This window comes from Saccopteryx bilineata, chromosome 11 (genome assembly GCF_036850765.1).
Source record: "Saccopteryx bilineata isolate mSacBil1 chromosome 11, mSacBil1_pri_phased_curated, whole genome shotgun sequence".
In the NCBI taxonomy this organism is placed as follows: Eukaryota; Metazoa; Chordata; class Mammalia; order Chiroptera; family Emballonuridae; genus Saccopteryx; species Saccopteryx bilineata.
Genome location: NC_089500.1, coordinates 60,978,577 through 60,991,752, shown reverse-complemented (window position 1 = coordinate 60,991,752; position 13,176 = coordinate 60,978,577). Strand labels below are relative to the sequence as shown.

General features: G+C 37.0%; 1 protein-coding gene across 2 annotated transcripts in view; it reads left to right on the top strand.

Annotated features, from left to right (window-relative positions):
* SPIRE1 (spire type actin nucleation factor 1) overlaps window positions 1-13,176 on the top strand; it is a 271,534-nt gene that overhangs the window by 90,943 nt on the left and 167,415 nt on the right. For both annotated transcript variants that reach the window (XM_066246306.1, XM_066246307.1), the window contains exon 3: window positions 822-1,055. In XM_066246306.1, the coding sequence (XP_066102403.1) occupies window positions 822-1,055 (234 nt within the window). The remainder of the gene's footprint in view (window positions 1-821; window positions 1,056-13,176) is intronic.

Sequence of the window (13,176 nt, the reverse complement as noted above, 5' to 3'; positions counted from 1 at the left end):
AGTTTATATTGGCAATTTGACTGAACCATGGGTCACCCAAATATTTGAGCAACTTATTTTGGGTGTTTCCATGAAGGTATTTTTAAATGAGATTAATTTTTTTTTTTTTTTTGCATCCCTGAGGGGGCAGCGTAAGTGCCCCAACCTGGAAGGGAGCCATAGTTGGCAGTCCCATAACAAGCCGAGGGACTTTTACACCTTAGGAAGGGAGCCATTTCTGCTACCGTGGTGGGGTGAGGTCTTGAAGACAGATTGACTTAGATTTACAGAAAATAAATGTGATATTTCTTGGATACTTGAGTTGTGGATTAAGGTTCAGATTGACTCACTCCCAGTCAGAATTTATCTCTCTTCCTTTATTTTCAAAGGTTAGTGTTCTCCTAACTTTAATGTGCATCATTTCATAGGTCAGGGGGATGGGACATAATAGTTGTTGTTTTAATTTTATTATTTAAAATGATTTTATTGAATTTATGGGGTGACATTGGTTAATAAAATTATACAGGTTTCAGGTGCACAATCCTATAATACATCTTCTCTATATTGCACTGTGTGTTCACCGCCCTACGTCAAGTTTCCTTCCTCTATCCTCCTCCACCTTCCCCTCCCCACTCCCCTCCTGCAGTCCCCACACTGTTGTCTGAGTGAAGAGATTAGGCAAAGAAGAAGAGAAAAAAACAACCTTATAGACAGACATTTAAATTGGCAGCTAAGCAGATTGCCCTCCCTAATGTGGGCGGGTTTCATCCAATCAGTTGAAGGCTTTCCATTTGTAAAGATGTTTAGTCATCTTCATTAACCACCTTTAAAATTTTTTCTAGGTTATTGAATCTTTGGGAATTATTATTTATAAAGCACTGGACTATGGTTTGAAGGAGAATGAAGAAAGAGAATTAAGTCCTCCCCTGGAGCAACTCATTGATCGCATGGCCAACACAGCAGAAGCAGATGGCAGCAACGACGAGGGCTATGAGGCTGCAGACGAAGGCCTGGAAGATGAAGAAGATGAAAAGAGAAAAATAGCAGCTATCCGGTCCTACAGAGATGTCATGAAGGTACAGCAGCAGTTTATATACTACTTGCTTCTTTCAAGAGTTATTTCACTTTAATTGATTGGTGGTTCAGCATTTGGTAATAGTTTCTAGACTCTCAGCTAAAAGTGAAATGAATGAGGAACTACAGGGCGTCCTCGGGTTACGACACAGTTCTGTTTCTACGACAGTGACATCACCTGAATTTTGGTATGAGTTGAAACAGACCCTAGCCAAGTCAATTACCTATCTTACCACAGTTGTAAAATCATAATCTAGAACATAAAACACAACTAAGCCACAGAAAAAGGAAAAGGACATAAATATACTATACTGTTCTGTAGTAACAGAAAAAAATGAGTGTAAAAAAAATTTCTTACCTTTATTCCTGTATAGTAACCATGAAGACAGTACTTTCTCAAGTATACTGCAGCACGCCCTGATTCTTGCTCCTTCTTAGTTGGTTTGCTCATTGGAAGGGGCATTACACGATGGGAGAGAGTGACCTACAGGGAGGAGGAAGCTGGAGAGGCAGGAGAACCTGCAGAAGGTGCTGAAGATACTGGGACAGGTGAATCACGATTGCCTAAGGAACACATAGGAGATGCTGGAGGCGAGTCTGCCTGCGCTACAGGTGTTTCATATTGAGAAGTAGCCAATGTTGAGGGTCCAGGATCTGCTGTAGAAAGAATCGTTCCAGACTAGTCTGGAAGGTTGTTGACTTCTTCTCTCCCAAAATCTGCCTATAGCAGTGCAAGGCATCCATAACAGCTCGGTAGACATGGCTGAATCTATTGTCACTGGGGTCCTCAGCCTGAAATTTTGCCAGCTCATCCTGTATCATAAAAAACCTTCTGCCAAACCCTTGGTAGTAAATCTCTTAGGTTCTGGGGTTTCTGTCTCTTTCTCTTCAATCAGCTGCTTCTCCAGCTGAATGGGGGCCTCAGCAAACCAAACTAGTTTGCCCACGTAGTCCGTAAGTACAGAGCTAATGGCATAAGCCAGAACACTCACTTCTCAATTTTTTAAAGGTTTTATGGGAGTGAACATTTTAAACTCAAAATGTTGTATGTCGAGACTGTCGTAACCCGAGGATCCCCTGTAAAATACTCTTGATTCTGTGATTTGTTTGCCCAAAGCTTCAACTTGACCTTTTAAAAACCACTTTTAGGTATTCATATATTCCTTATTATAGTTTGCCTTCAATTGATTTGTGCATTTTCCTTTTTAAAATGTAGTAAACAACAACTGTGATTCATTCATATGAAGATTCTGAATCTGAACTGTCACAGCTGATTATTTTACTATGTATTTTTGACCTACTCAGGGCTATTCAAGTTCTATAGCTTAAAGTTTTCTATGTACTTTAAAGCCATAATTTCTATAATGCTAAATGCACAGAGATTAAAATTAAGGCATATTTGTCAAATTAGTCTTAAAAGAGCATCCTGTTTAGAATTATTTATATATGATATTTACCAGATTTTGTGAGCAGCATTGGGTATATATCATTTATTTCCTGAGTTTTCATAAAGAATTTCAAATACAGGAATAAAAAGAAACCATAAAGACAGTACTTTCTCAAGTATACTGCAGCACGCCCTGATTCTTGCTCCTTCTTAGATAATAAATTTCTCAGGAACTCTGAAATGGATCTATGCAGTTATGGTTCTTATGAAATTTAGATATATTCTTCAGTTATTTTAATAGTCATAATCAAAATCAATAGCATGTACAAGTAAAATATCCTTATATATATACAATTTGATGTCATACTTGAATCATTTTATATTTTGTAGATGTTAAGGAATATTTTAAAAGATACACACATATATGTACTTAAAGACCAAATAAAACTTTCTGCAGGCTACAAGTGCCCTACTTGTTCCCTGTAGATCAATGATAAATAATAATAAAAAGTGAAGCGTGAAAGGTTTACCATTAAGGAACAAAACTACCTAATGCCTCTAAAACTAAGCAAACAGGTTTGTTTGTCTTTTTGGTGGTGAGTGTGTGTGTTGGGGGATGAATGAGGAGTGATGACAAAGGAAGGGAACACCCACCTAACTATCTGTATCAATTAAATAACACTGGTCCCACTAGGATGATAGATGTCATAGCTAGATTTCTCTCTTATACTACAGCTTTGGAAGATAGAGGTTAAAGAGTCATTGAAATCTTACAATTCTTATTCAATGATATTAACTATGTTAACTTTCAAAATAAATTTTTGTCCAAGTTAAGTAATTTGAACTGATAATTTTCATTTTGTTTTATTTTTAATCTGATCTATTGCATCTGACTTCTTACCTATCTTATTGCTATCATAATATGAAAAATAAATAGTTAAGAGTGTTTAAAAATGACAGGTTTTATAGAATGGAGGAAAACTAAGTGTACCAATTCAGTTTCATTCTTAGGAATTTTATGAGACCACCATATCCTCATCTCTTGTTTCCATTCTGACCCAAACTTATTAATAAAAATTTCCACATTTATAACAATATATTCTGAATGTTTCCTTTAGTTAAATTAGAAGAAAAACAATTGCTGAAACACTTGACAAACTGAAATTTTAAAACATTATAATATTTAGCCTGACCAGGCAGTGGCACAGTGGATAGAGCGTTGGACTGGGATGCAGAGGACCCTGAGGTCACCAGCATGAGCGCAGGCTCATCTGGTTTGAGCCAAAGCTCACCAGCTTGGGCCCAAGGTCGCTGGCTCGAGCAAGGGATTACTCAGTCTGTTGAAGGCCCACGGTCAAGGCACATATGAGAAAGCAATCAATGAACAACTAAAGTGTCACAACAAAAAACTAATGATTGATGCTTCTCATCTCTCTCCGTTCCTGTCTGTCTGTCCCTATCTATCCCTCTGACTCTCGCTATCTCTGTAAAAAAACAAACAAACAAAAACTAAAACATTATAAAGTTTATTATTCATGGCCATATACTGACACATACGAGTTTGTGGTTTGGTTAGTGAGTTGAAAACTGCAAGTAATAAAGTAAGTCTTTGTTTACTTTGTTGAAGGAGAAGACAAAAATTAACTGAAGAAATATAACTGCTTTTTCCTTGTTGGAAGTGGAAATGTGAAACTAAGTTTGAGTATTATAAACAATAGAATATTTAGTAACTTGGAGACAATTTGTTTTTACTTCTTAGTAAGCAAGACCTCATTAGTATGTAACTTCTTCCATGAATAGTTATTTATTCCTACGAATCGTTTAATTTTCTATTTTAATAAGGTATGGTTATAGTTGAAAAGTGCTCTCGTGTCCACCATTATCTGAGCCTTATGGTAACACTGTGAGGTAGAATGTATAGGCATTTTATACCCATTTTACAAGTGAAAGAACTAAGGCTCAGAGAGGTGTGTGACTTGTCCAGCTTTGTAGAAGTGAAGAAGTAAGGAAGAGTAGAGAATGGTTAAATTCATTGGCTTACAGTCAGGTAGGACTTATACAGGAACCCTGGTTTTGCCATTTTTGTACCAACTGTTACCCTGGATTATTTAATTATGTGATCCTTACATAAAGTAAGAATAATATTCATGTGATTTTTTTTTTGTGCAGTTTAAATTAGCTGGCATAATCTATGTAAAGTATCTAGTGTAGTGCTTATTGTGAATAAAAATTTAATAGTATTTACTATCTGTTAGTCATTTTTCTAGGTGTTAGGGATATAGCAATCAACAACATACAAATGGTTCCTATCTTTATGGCTCTTAATTGTAATGAGGAAAACCAGTAGAAACAAGTAAAGCATAAACACGTATATAGTTTCTTCTCACTTAGTATAGGGCTTGTTGCCACTCATATAGAACAAAAAAATTGCAGGCACAAATTTATGTCAGAGATAGAACATATTTCTTCCCTTAAATTAAGAATATAACATCTAAAATACAGTGTGTCCATAAAGTCATGGTGCACTTTTGACCGATCACAAGAAAGCAACAAAAGATGATAGAAATGTGAAATCTGCACCAAATAAAAGAAAAACTCTCCTAGTTTCATACCTATTCAGTGTAGTTTGATGTGAGCTCACGCACAGGTTTTTTAGGGCTCCTTAGGTAGCTATCCCGTATAACCTCTACAGACTTGTCACTGATTGACGGCCTACCAGAACGGGGTTTCTCCACCAAACTGCCGGTTTCCTTCAACTGCTTATCCCACCGAGTAATGTTATTCCTATGTGGTGGTGCTTCATTATAAACGCGCTGATATTCACGTTGCACTTTGGTCACAGATTCGAATTTAGCGAGCCACAGAACACACTGAACTTTCCTCTGTACCATCAACATCTCGACTGGCATGGCCGTGGGCTGCTCTGCTGTATACATGGTGTTACATCATCATCTGCGCATGCGCACATGCTGCCACATCATCCTACAGAAACTGGGAGAGTTTTCCTTTTATTTGGTGCAGATTTCACATTTCTATTGTCTTTTGTTGCTTTCCTGTGACCAGTCAAAAGTGCACCAGACTGTACGGACACACTGTACTTTCCTTTTAAGTACTTTTTTGGAAACATATAACTATTAAATATTAATATTATAAAAAATATTAATAAAAGATTATTTTAAAAATTATTTCCAAATCTATAAATATATTCTAGAAAATATTTATTCAGTTAATATTAGTAAAAAAGAAGAGTTTGTAGACATGAAGTAAATAGTGGTGGTGATGGACAGTAAAGTGTGCCAGAAAGGAAGATTGAAGAGACAAGGTTAAGGGTGATGAAACAATAGGACATGAGACAGTGGATAGAAAGAAAGAGTAAAAGAAGTGGTGTAGGATGTAGAAAAAGTGTTTGAGAAATGACTGAAATTACTATGAGAATAGGACATGAACAAAATTCTTCATTTGAGAGAAATGTAAAAGTCTCACATTACACATGCATTTATTTACTCTTTCAAATATTCAGGACCATTTAGTGTGCCTTTGTGTTGAGTGTTCTATCAGGCACTTAGTTGCTGAGATGAACCTAACAAGGGTTAAGTGAACCCCAGTGAGATAAATATTATAGATCAGGTGTGTACGACCAGCCTAGCCCATACACTACCATTGTGAAAATTAAAAACAAGTTCCCCTTTTACTTCCATCTTTAAGAAAATTGCTGTAACATATAAATTTGCAATGTCTGTGACATGAGGGATATAATTCTAGATGTAGTACACTCATGAACAATCTAAAAATATGGAAGTGATAGTCCAACACACACACACACACACACACACACACACACACACACACGATACATGGAGAGCACCCAGAGGGGCATTGAACTCAACCTGGTGGATGCTATTTTTTTAAAAATATTCCAATCCCCCTAATACCTCTAATTATAAGGGAATACAAATAAAGCATTACCACTCATTTGTAACTCTTGCAAGCAAGAATTTACTTTTGTTGAAATCTGAAATTATGGTAATTTTTTTCACTCAGTAATGGAAAGCAACAATGTGAATTTACATAGTCCTTATATGAAACAATTTGGCAGTATATTTAAAAATCTAAAACTCCTTACTATTTGTAATAGCAAAAGGCTAGAAAATATCCCAGATGTCCATTAAGGATATTAGGGAAATGGCTGAATTAACTACGGTGCAGCCAATCAGAGGACTACTATATAGTTACCAAGAGGATTGAGGAAAGATCTCCAGGATATACTGTTTACTTGGGGAGAGGGGGAGATGTAGAAAAGTGTGTACAGTATGCCAGCATTTACCTAAGAAAAGGTATGGATAAGAATATATTTTAAAAAGTATTTGCTTGTCTCCCGTTTCCAGCTTCAGAAAAATACAAAAAACAAAAAAACAACAAAAAACAACAACAACAAATAAAAAGTATTTGCTTACATTTTTTTAAAGAAGAGGAAAGGTAAGCAAAACTTAAAAAAAAATTATCTATAGGTAGAGAAAGGAGCAAAGTTGAAACTCAGGACAGGTAACGAAAGCTAAGCATCTCTGAATGCTTGATTCTGTGGATTTGATTTAGGAACCACATAAATATTTTATATAACTATGAAACAAAATTGAATAAGAAACTTAATCCCCAAATTCAAAGTAAATTGAACATACCTACATTATCACGTTGAAGACATAATGAGCATGGTTACCACCAGATATTGCTAAGTTCTACTCTGGGATTCCTTAAGAGAAATGTTTCATTCCAGATCTGTAAAAAAAATGTCATACCAGAGTATCTGGAATAGCTTGTCATACCAGAAAGCAAGTAAACTGTTTAAGATTACTAAATTGTATAAAAAAGAAGCCAACTCATAGAAGTTTCTATTGGTCAAAGATGGAAGAATTTGATCAATAAGAATTAATAGCTTATTGATAGCAATTAATAGCTGCGGTGGATTAAAGTACACTGAATTCTGTGAACACCTAAATATTAATTTATAAAACCCTCATTGGTCACCTTTAGAAGTTGATAGGGAACGAACTTATTATTTTGAAAATTGGAAAATAAACAGAAAGAATATTCATTCTGCCTCCTCCATATGAACGACACCTCAGAGTAACCAAACAGTTTTGGTCAAATTTTTCTTTATAAAAGTATTCCGGCTAATATGTGAAAAGGGAATGACAGCGAATGCAATGATAATATTCTAATTCTACAGAAATCATAGTAATTATTGTGACATCACAAGAGACCAACATACTTTATGTGTCTCCTGACAGAAGTACATGACACCACCTACATGGTATTCTTGCCCCCTTCCCAAGAAAATTAAACTTTAATCTTATCAAGCCTCTAGGTCTAGCTAATCTAACTACCAATTTACAGGAAATCCAGAAGGCATAGAAACATTTAAAATTATAATATAGAGATGAATCAGCAATAGGAAAACACTATAGGACAAATAACATACTTCTTTGACAAAAAGAAACTGGATATATAACATGCAATATGTGGACCATATATGGCTCCTGATTAAAAGAAATAATTATAAAACTGTGTATACATTTGAGAAAATCAGGAGAACTTGACTTCTTGTTCTGTCATCTTGTTGATGATATTAGGAATTATTTATATTTTTAGATAGGATAATAGTGTTGTGATTATGTTTTTTAAAAAGAACTTATCTTGTCTGACCTGGCGGTGGCACAGTGGATAGAGCGTCATACTGGGACGCAGAGGACCCAGGTTCGAAACACCGAGGTCGCCAGCTTGAGCGTGGGTTCATCTGGTTTGAGCAAGGCTCACCAGTTTGAACCCAAGGTTGCTTGACTTGAGCAAGGGGTCACTCAGTCTGCTTTAGCCCCTTGGTCAAGGCACGTATGAGAGAGCAATCAATGAGCAACTAAGGTGCCACAATGAAGAATTGATGCTTCTTATCTCTCTCCCTTCCTGTCAGTCCCTATCTGTCCCTCTCTCTGTTTCTGTCACACACACAAAGAACTTATCTTTTAGAGATATCTGCTGAAATGCTTACATATGAAATTTAGATATCTGGGATTTGCTATAAAATAATCCTGGAGAGTGGGGCTTGAGTAAGTAAGGATGTAAATAAAACAAGATTGGCTATGAATGGATAATTGTTAAGTTAGCTGAAAGGTACATGGTGATTCATTATACTATTCATCTAGTTTTCTGTTTGTTTAAAATTTTTTCATATAAAAAGATTAAAATATGAAAGTATCCAGAGTAAATCTTTGTCATAGTAATACTACTATTAGAAATCTTTTTCTTTTTTTCCAAGTAGAGGAGAGGAGATAGAGAGACATAATCCTGCATGCCCTCTGACCAGGATCCACCCAGCAACCCCCATCTGGGGCCAATGCTCTGCCCATCTGGGGCCATACTTGCAACCAAGCTATTTCTAGCACCTGAGGCAAAAGTTCCAAGGAGCCATCCTTAGCACCTGGGGTGGATGTGCTCGAACCAATTAAGCCATGGCTGCAGGGTGGGAAGAGAGAGAAAAGAGGAGGAGGGGGAGAAGTGCAGAAGCTGATGGTTGTTTCTCCTGTGTGCCATGACTAGGAATCAAACCTGGGACATCTACATGCCCGGCTGATGCTCTACCACTGAGCAAACTGGCCAGGGCCAGAAATCTTTTAAAAAGATAATTTTTAATTGAGATACAATGGATATGGAACATATTAGTTTCAGGTATACAACATAATGATTCAATATATGTATATATTGGGAAATAATCACCACCATAAGTCTAGTTAACATTCATTACCACATATAGTTACAATTTTTTTCGTATGATGAGAAGTTTTACGGTCTACTCTTTTAGCACCTTTCAAATACACGACACAGTACTACTAACTGTACTGTACATCACCATACTGTACATTACATCCCCAGGACTTAGTTATTTTATAACTGGAAGTTTCTCCCTTTTTTTTCTTATTGATTTTAATTTGTTGTGTTTACATAGTTACAAGTATACCCCCGAAAATAACACCCTCCCACCCTCCCTCCCTTGTTCTCCTTAATAACCTCCTTTGCCCCCTTCCCCCACCACTTTCCCCCCTTTCCTCCATGATTTACTATTCTGCCCTCTATCTCTCTGTGTTATGTTTATATACTTTCCTTTCTTTGATCCCCTCCTCTCTTCCTCATTCCCACTGGACTCTTTGACCCCTTCTCTGCCTATCTTCCATTCCTCAGTTCTGATTGTTCACTGGATTCCTCATATGAGTGAAGTCACATGATATTTTTCTTTCTCTGCCTGGTTTATTTCACTTAGCATAATAGACTCCAGGTCCATCCATGTTGCCACAAAGGGTAAGATTTCCTTTTTTCACGGCCATGTAGAATTCCATTGTCTATATGTACCACTGCTTTTTGATCCACTGGTCTACTGATGGACACTTGGGCTGTTTCCAGATATTGGTTATTGTAAGCAATGCTGCAATAAACATAGGAGTGCATTTCTTTTCAGTTGGTGATTTGTTATTCTTAGGATATATTTCTAGAAGTGGGAAAACTGGGTCAAAAGGCAGTTCTATTTTTAATTTTTTGAGGAACCTCCGTATTGTTTTCCACAGTGGCTGCACCAGTCTGCATTGCCACCAGCGGTGCAGGAGGGTTCTCTTTTCTCTGCACCTTTGTCAGCACTTGTTATGTGTTGTTTTGTTAACGAGCGCCATTCTGACAGGTGTGAGGTGGTATCTCACTGTGGTTTTAATTTGCATTTCTCTAATGATTAGGGATGTTGAACATTTTTTCATATTCCCATTGGCCATCTGTATGTCCTCTTTAGAAAAGTGTCTATTCAGTTCTTTCACCCAAATTTTGATTGGATTGCTTACTTTCCTGGTGTTCAGTTTTTTTGTTTTGTTTTGTTTTGTTTTTGTATTTTTCTGAAGCTGGAAACGGGGAGGCAGTCAGACAGACTCCCGCATGGGCCTGACTGGGATCCACCCGGCATGCCCACCAGGGGGTGATGCTCTGCCCATCTGGGGCGTTGCTCTGTTGTGACCAGAGCCACTCTAGCGCCTGAGGCAGAGGCCATGGAGCCATCCTCAGCGCCCTGGCCATCTTTGCTCCAATGGAGCCTCCACTCCGGGAGGGGAAGAGAGAGACAGAGAGGAAGGAGAGGGGGAGAGGTGGAGAAGCAGATGGGCGCTTCTCCTGTGTGCCCTGGCCGGGAATCGAACCCGGGGCTCCTGCACGCCAGGCTGACACTCTACCACTGAGCCAACCAGCCAGGGCCTGGTGTTCAGTTTTTCAAGTTCTTTGTAGATTTTGGTTATTAACCCCTTATCAGACGTGTTGGTGAATATGTTCTCCCATTGTGTGGATTGTCTTTTTATTTTGTTCATGGTGTCGTTTGCTGTGCAAAAGCTTTTTAGTTTGATATAGTCCCATTTGTTCTTCCTGTCCTTTATTTTACTTGCCTGTGGAGTTAAATCAGTAAATACATTGCTGCAAGAGATGTTGGAGAGCTTACTGCCTATGTTTTCTTCCAAGATGATCATGGTTTCACGACTTACATTCAAGTCGTTTATCCATTTTGAGTTTATTTTTGTGAATGGTGTAAGTTGGTGTTCTAGTTTCATTTTTTTTGCATGTATTTATTCAGTTTTCCCAGCACCATTTGTTAAAGAGACTGTCTTTACATCATTGAATGCTCTTACCTCCTTTGTTGAATATGAGTTGACCATAAAGGTGTGGATTTATTGCTGGGTTCTCTGTTCTGTTCCATTGATCTGTATGCCTGTTCTTATGCCAGTACCAAGCTGTTTTGAGTACAATGTCCTTGTAGTATGACTTGATCAGGAAGTGTAATACCCCTGCTTTATTTTTATTTTTCAAGATTTCTGAGGCAGTTCATGTTTTTTATTGGTTCCATATAAATTTTTGGAATATTTGTTCTATATCTTTGAAGTATGCCATTGGTATTTTATTTTATTTTTTAACTTTTAATTTTTTTTAAGATTTCATTTATTCATTATAGAGAGGGGGGAGAGAGAGAGAAGGGGGAGGAGCAAGAAGCATCAACTCCCATATGTGCCTTGACCAGGCAAGCCCAGGGTTTTGAACCAGAGACCTCAGCATTTCCAGGTTGACGCTTTATCCACTGCGCCACCACAGGTCAGGCTGCCATTGGTATTTTAATAGGAATTGCATTGAATTTATATATTGCTTTGGATACTATAGACATTTTAATGATGTTTATTCTACCCATCCATGAACATGGTATGAGCTTCCTTCCACTGTTTGTAACTTCCTTGATTTCTTTTATCAATGTTTTATAATTTTCCGAGTACACTATAATTTTCTTTAATCTCCTTGGTTAAATTTACTCCTAGGTACTTTATTTTGTGTTGTTGCAATAGTGAAAGGGATTGTTTCCAAATTTTTATTTCAGACAGTTCATTGTTGGTGTATATAAATGCCACTGATTTCTGATATTGATTTTATAACCTGCCACCTAGCTGAATTCATTTATCAGTTCCAGTAGTTTTTTGACTGAGACTTTAGTATTTTCTATGTACAGTACCAAGTCATCAGCAAATAATGATAGTTTTCTTCTTTTCCAGTTTGGATGCCTTTTATTTCTTCTTCTTGTCTAATTGCTGTGGATAGGACTTCCAGAACTATGTTGAATAAGAGTGGTGAAAGGGGGTACCCTTTCTTGTACCTGTTCTTAAGGGGTTTGCTTTTAATTTTTGCACATTGAGTATGATGTTGGCTGTGGATTTGTCATAGATGGCCTTTATCATGTTGAGGTATTTTCCCTATATTCCCACTTTGCTGATAGTTTTCATCATAAATGGGTGCTGGATTTTATCAAATTCTTTTTCTGCATCTATTGGTATTATCATGTGGTTTTTATCCTTTCTTTTGTTTATGTGATGTATCACATTGATTGATTTGTGAATATTGTATCAGCCTTGCCTCCCCAGAATAAATACCATTTGATCACGATGTATGATTTTTTTCATGTATTGCTGGATTCAATTTGCTAATATTTTGTTGAGAATTTTAGCATCTATATTCATCAGGGATATTGGCCTATAGTTTTCTTTCTTTGTAGTGTCTTTACCTGGTTTTGGAATGAGGATTATGTTCACTTCATAAAAGGAGTTTGGAAGTTTTCCCTCCTCTTGAATTTTTTGAAATAGTTTGAGAACGATATGAGTTAGTTCTTCCTTGAATATTTGGCAAAATTCACCTGTGAAGTCATCAAGCCCAGGACTTTTGTTTCTTGGGAGTTTGTTTATTTATTTATTTATTTATTTATTCATTTTTAGAGAGGAGAGAGAGAGAGAGAGGGAGAGAGAGGGAGAGAGAGGAGAGAGACAGAGAGAGAGAGGAGGGGGGAGGAGCTGGAAGCATTAACTCCCATATGTGCCTTGACCAGGCAAGCCCAGGGTTTTGAACTGGCGACCTCAGCACTTGGGAGTTTTTTGATAATGGTTTCAGTCTCTTTTGGTGTAATCGATCTGTTTAGGTTTTCTGATTCTTCCATATTGATTTTGAATGATTATATTTTAAGGTATTTATCCATTTCATCGAGGAAATGGTATGCCCATTATTTTTGGGCATACAGTTCTTCATAGTATTTTCTTATAATCCTTAGAATTTCTGCTGTGTCAGTTATTACTACTCCTCTCTCATTTCTAATTTTATTTATTTGAGCCCTCTCTCTTTTTTTCTTGGTGAGTCTG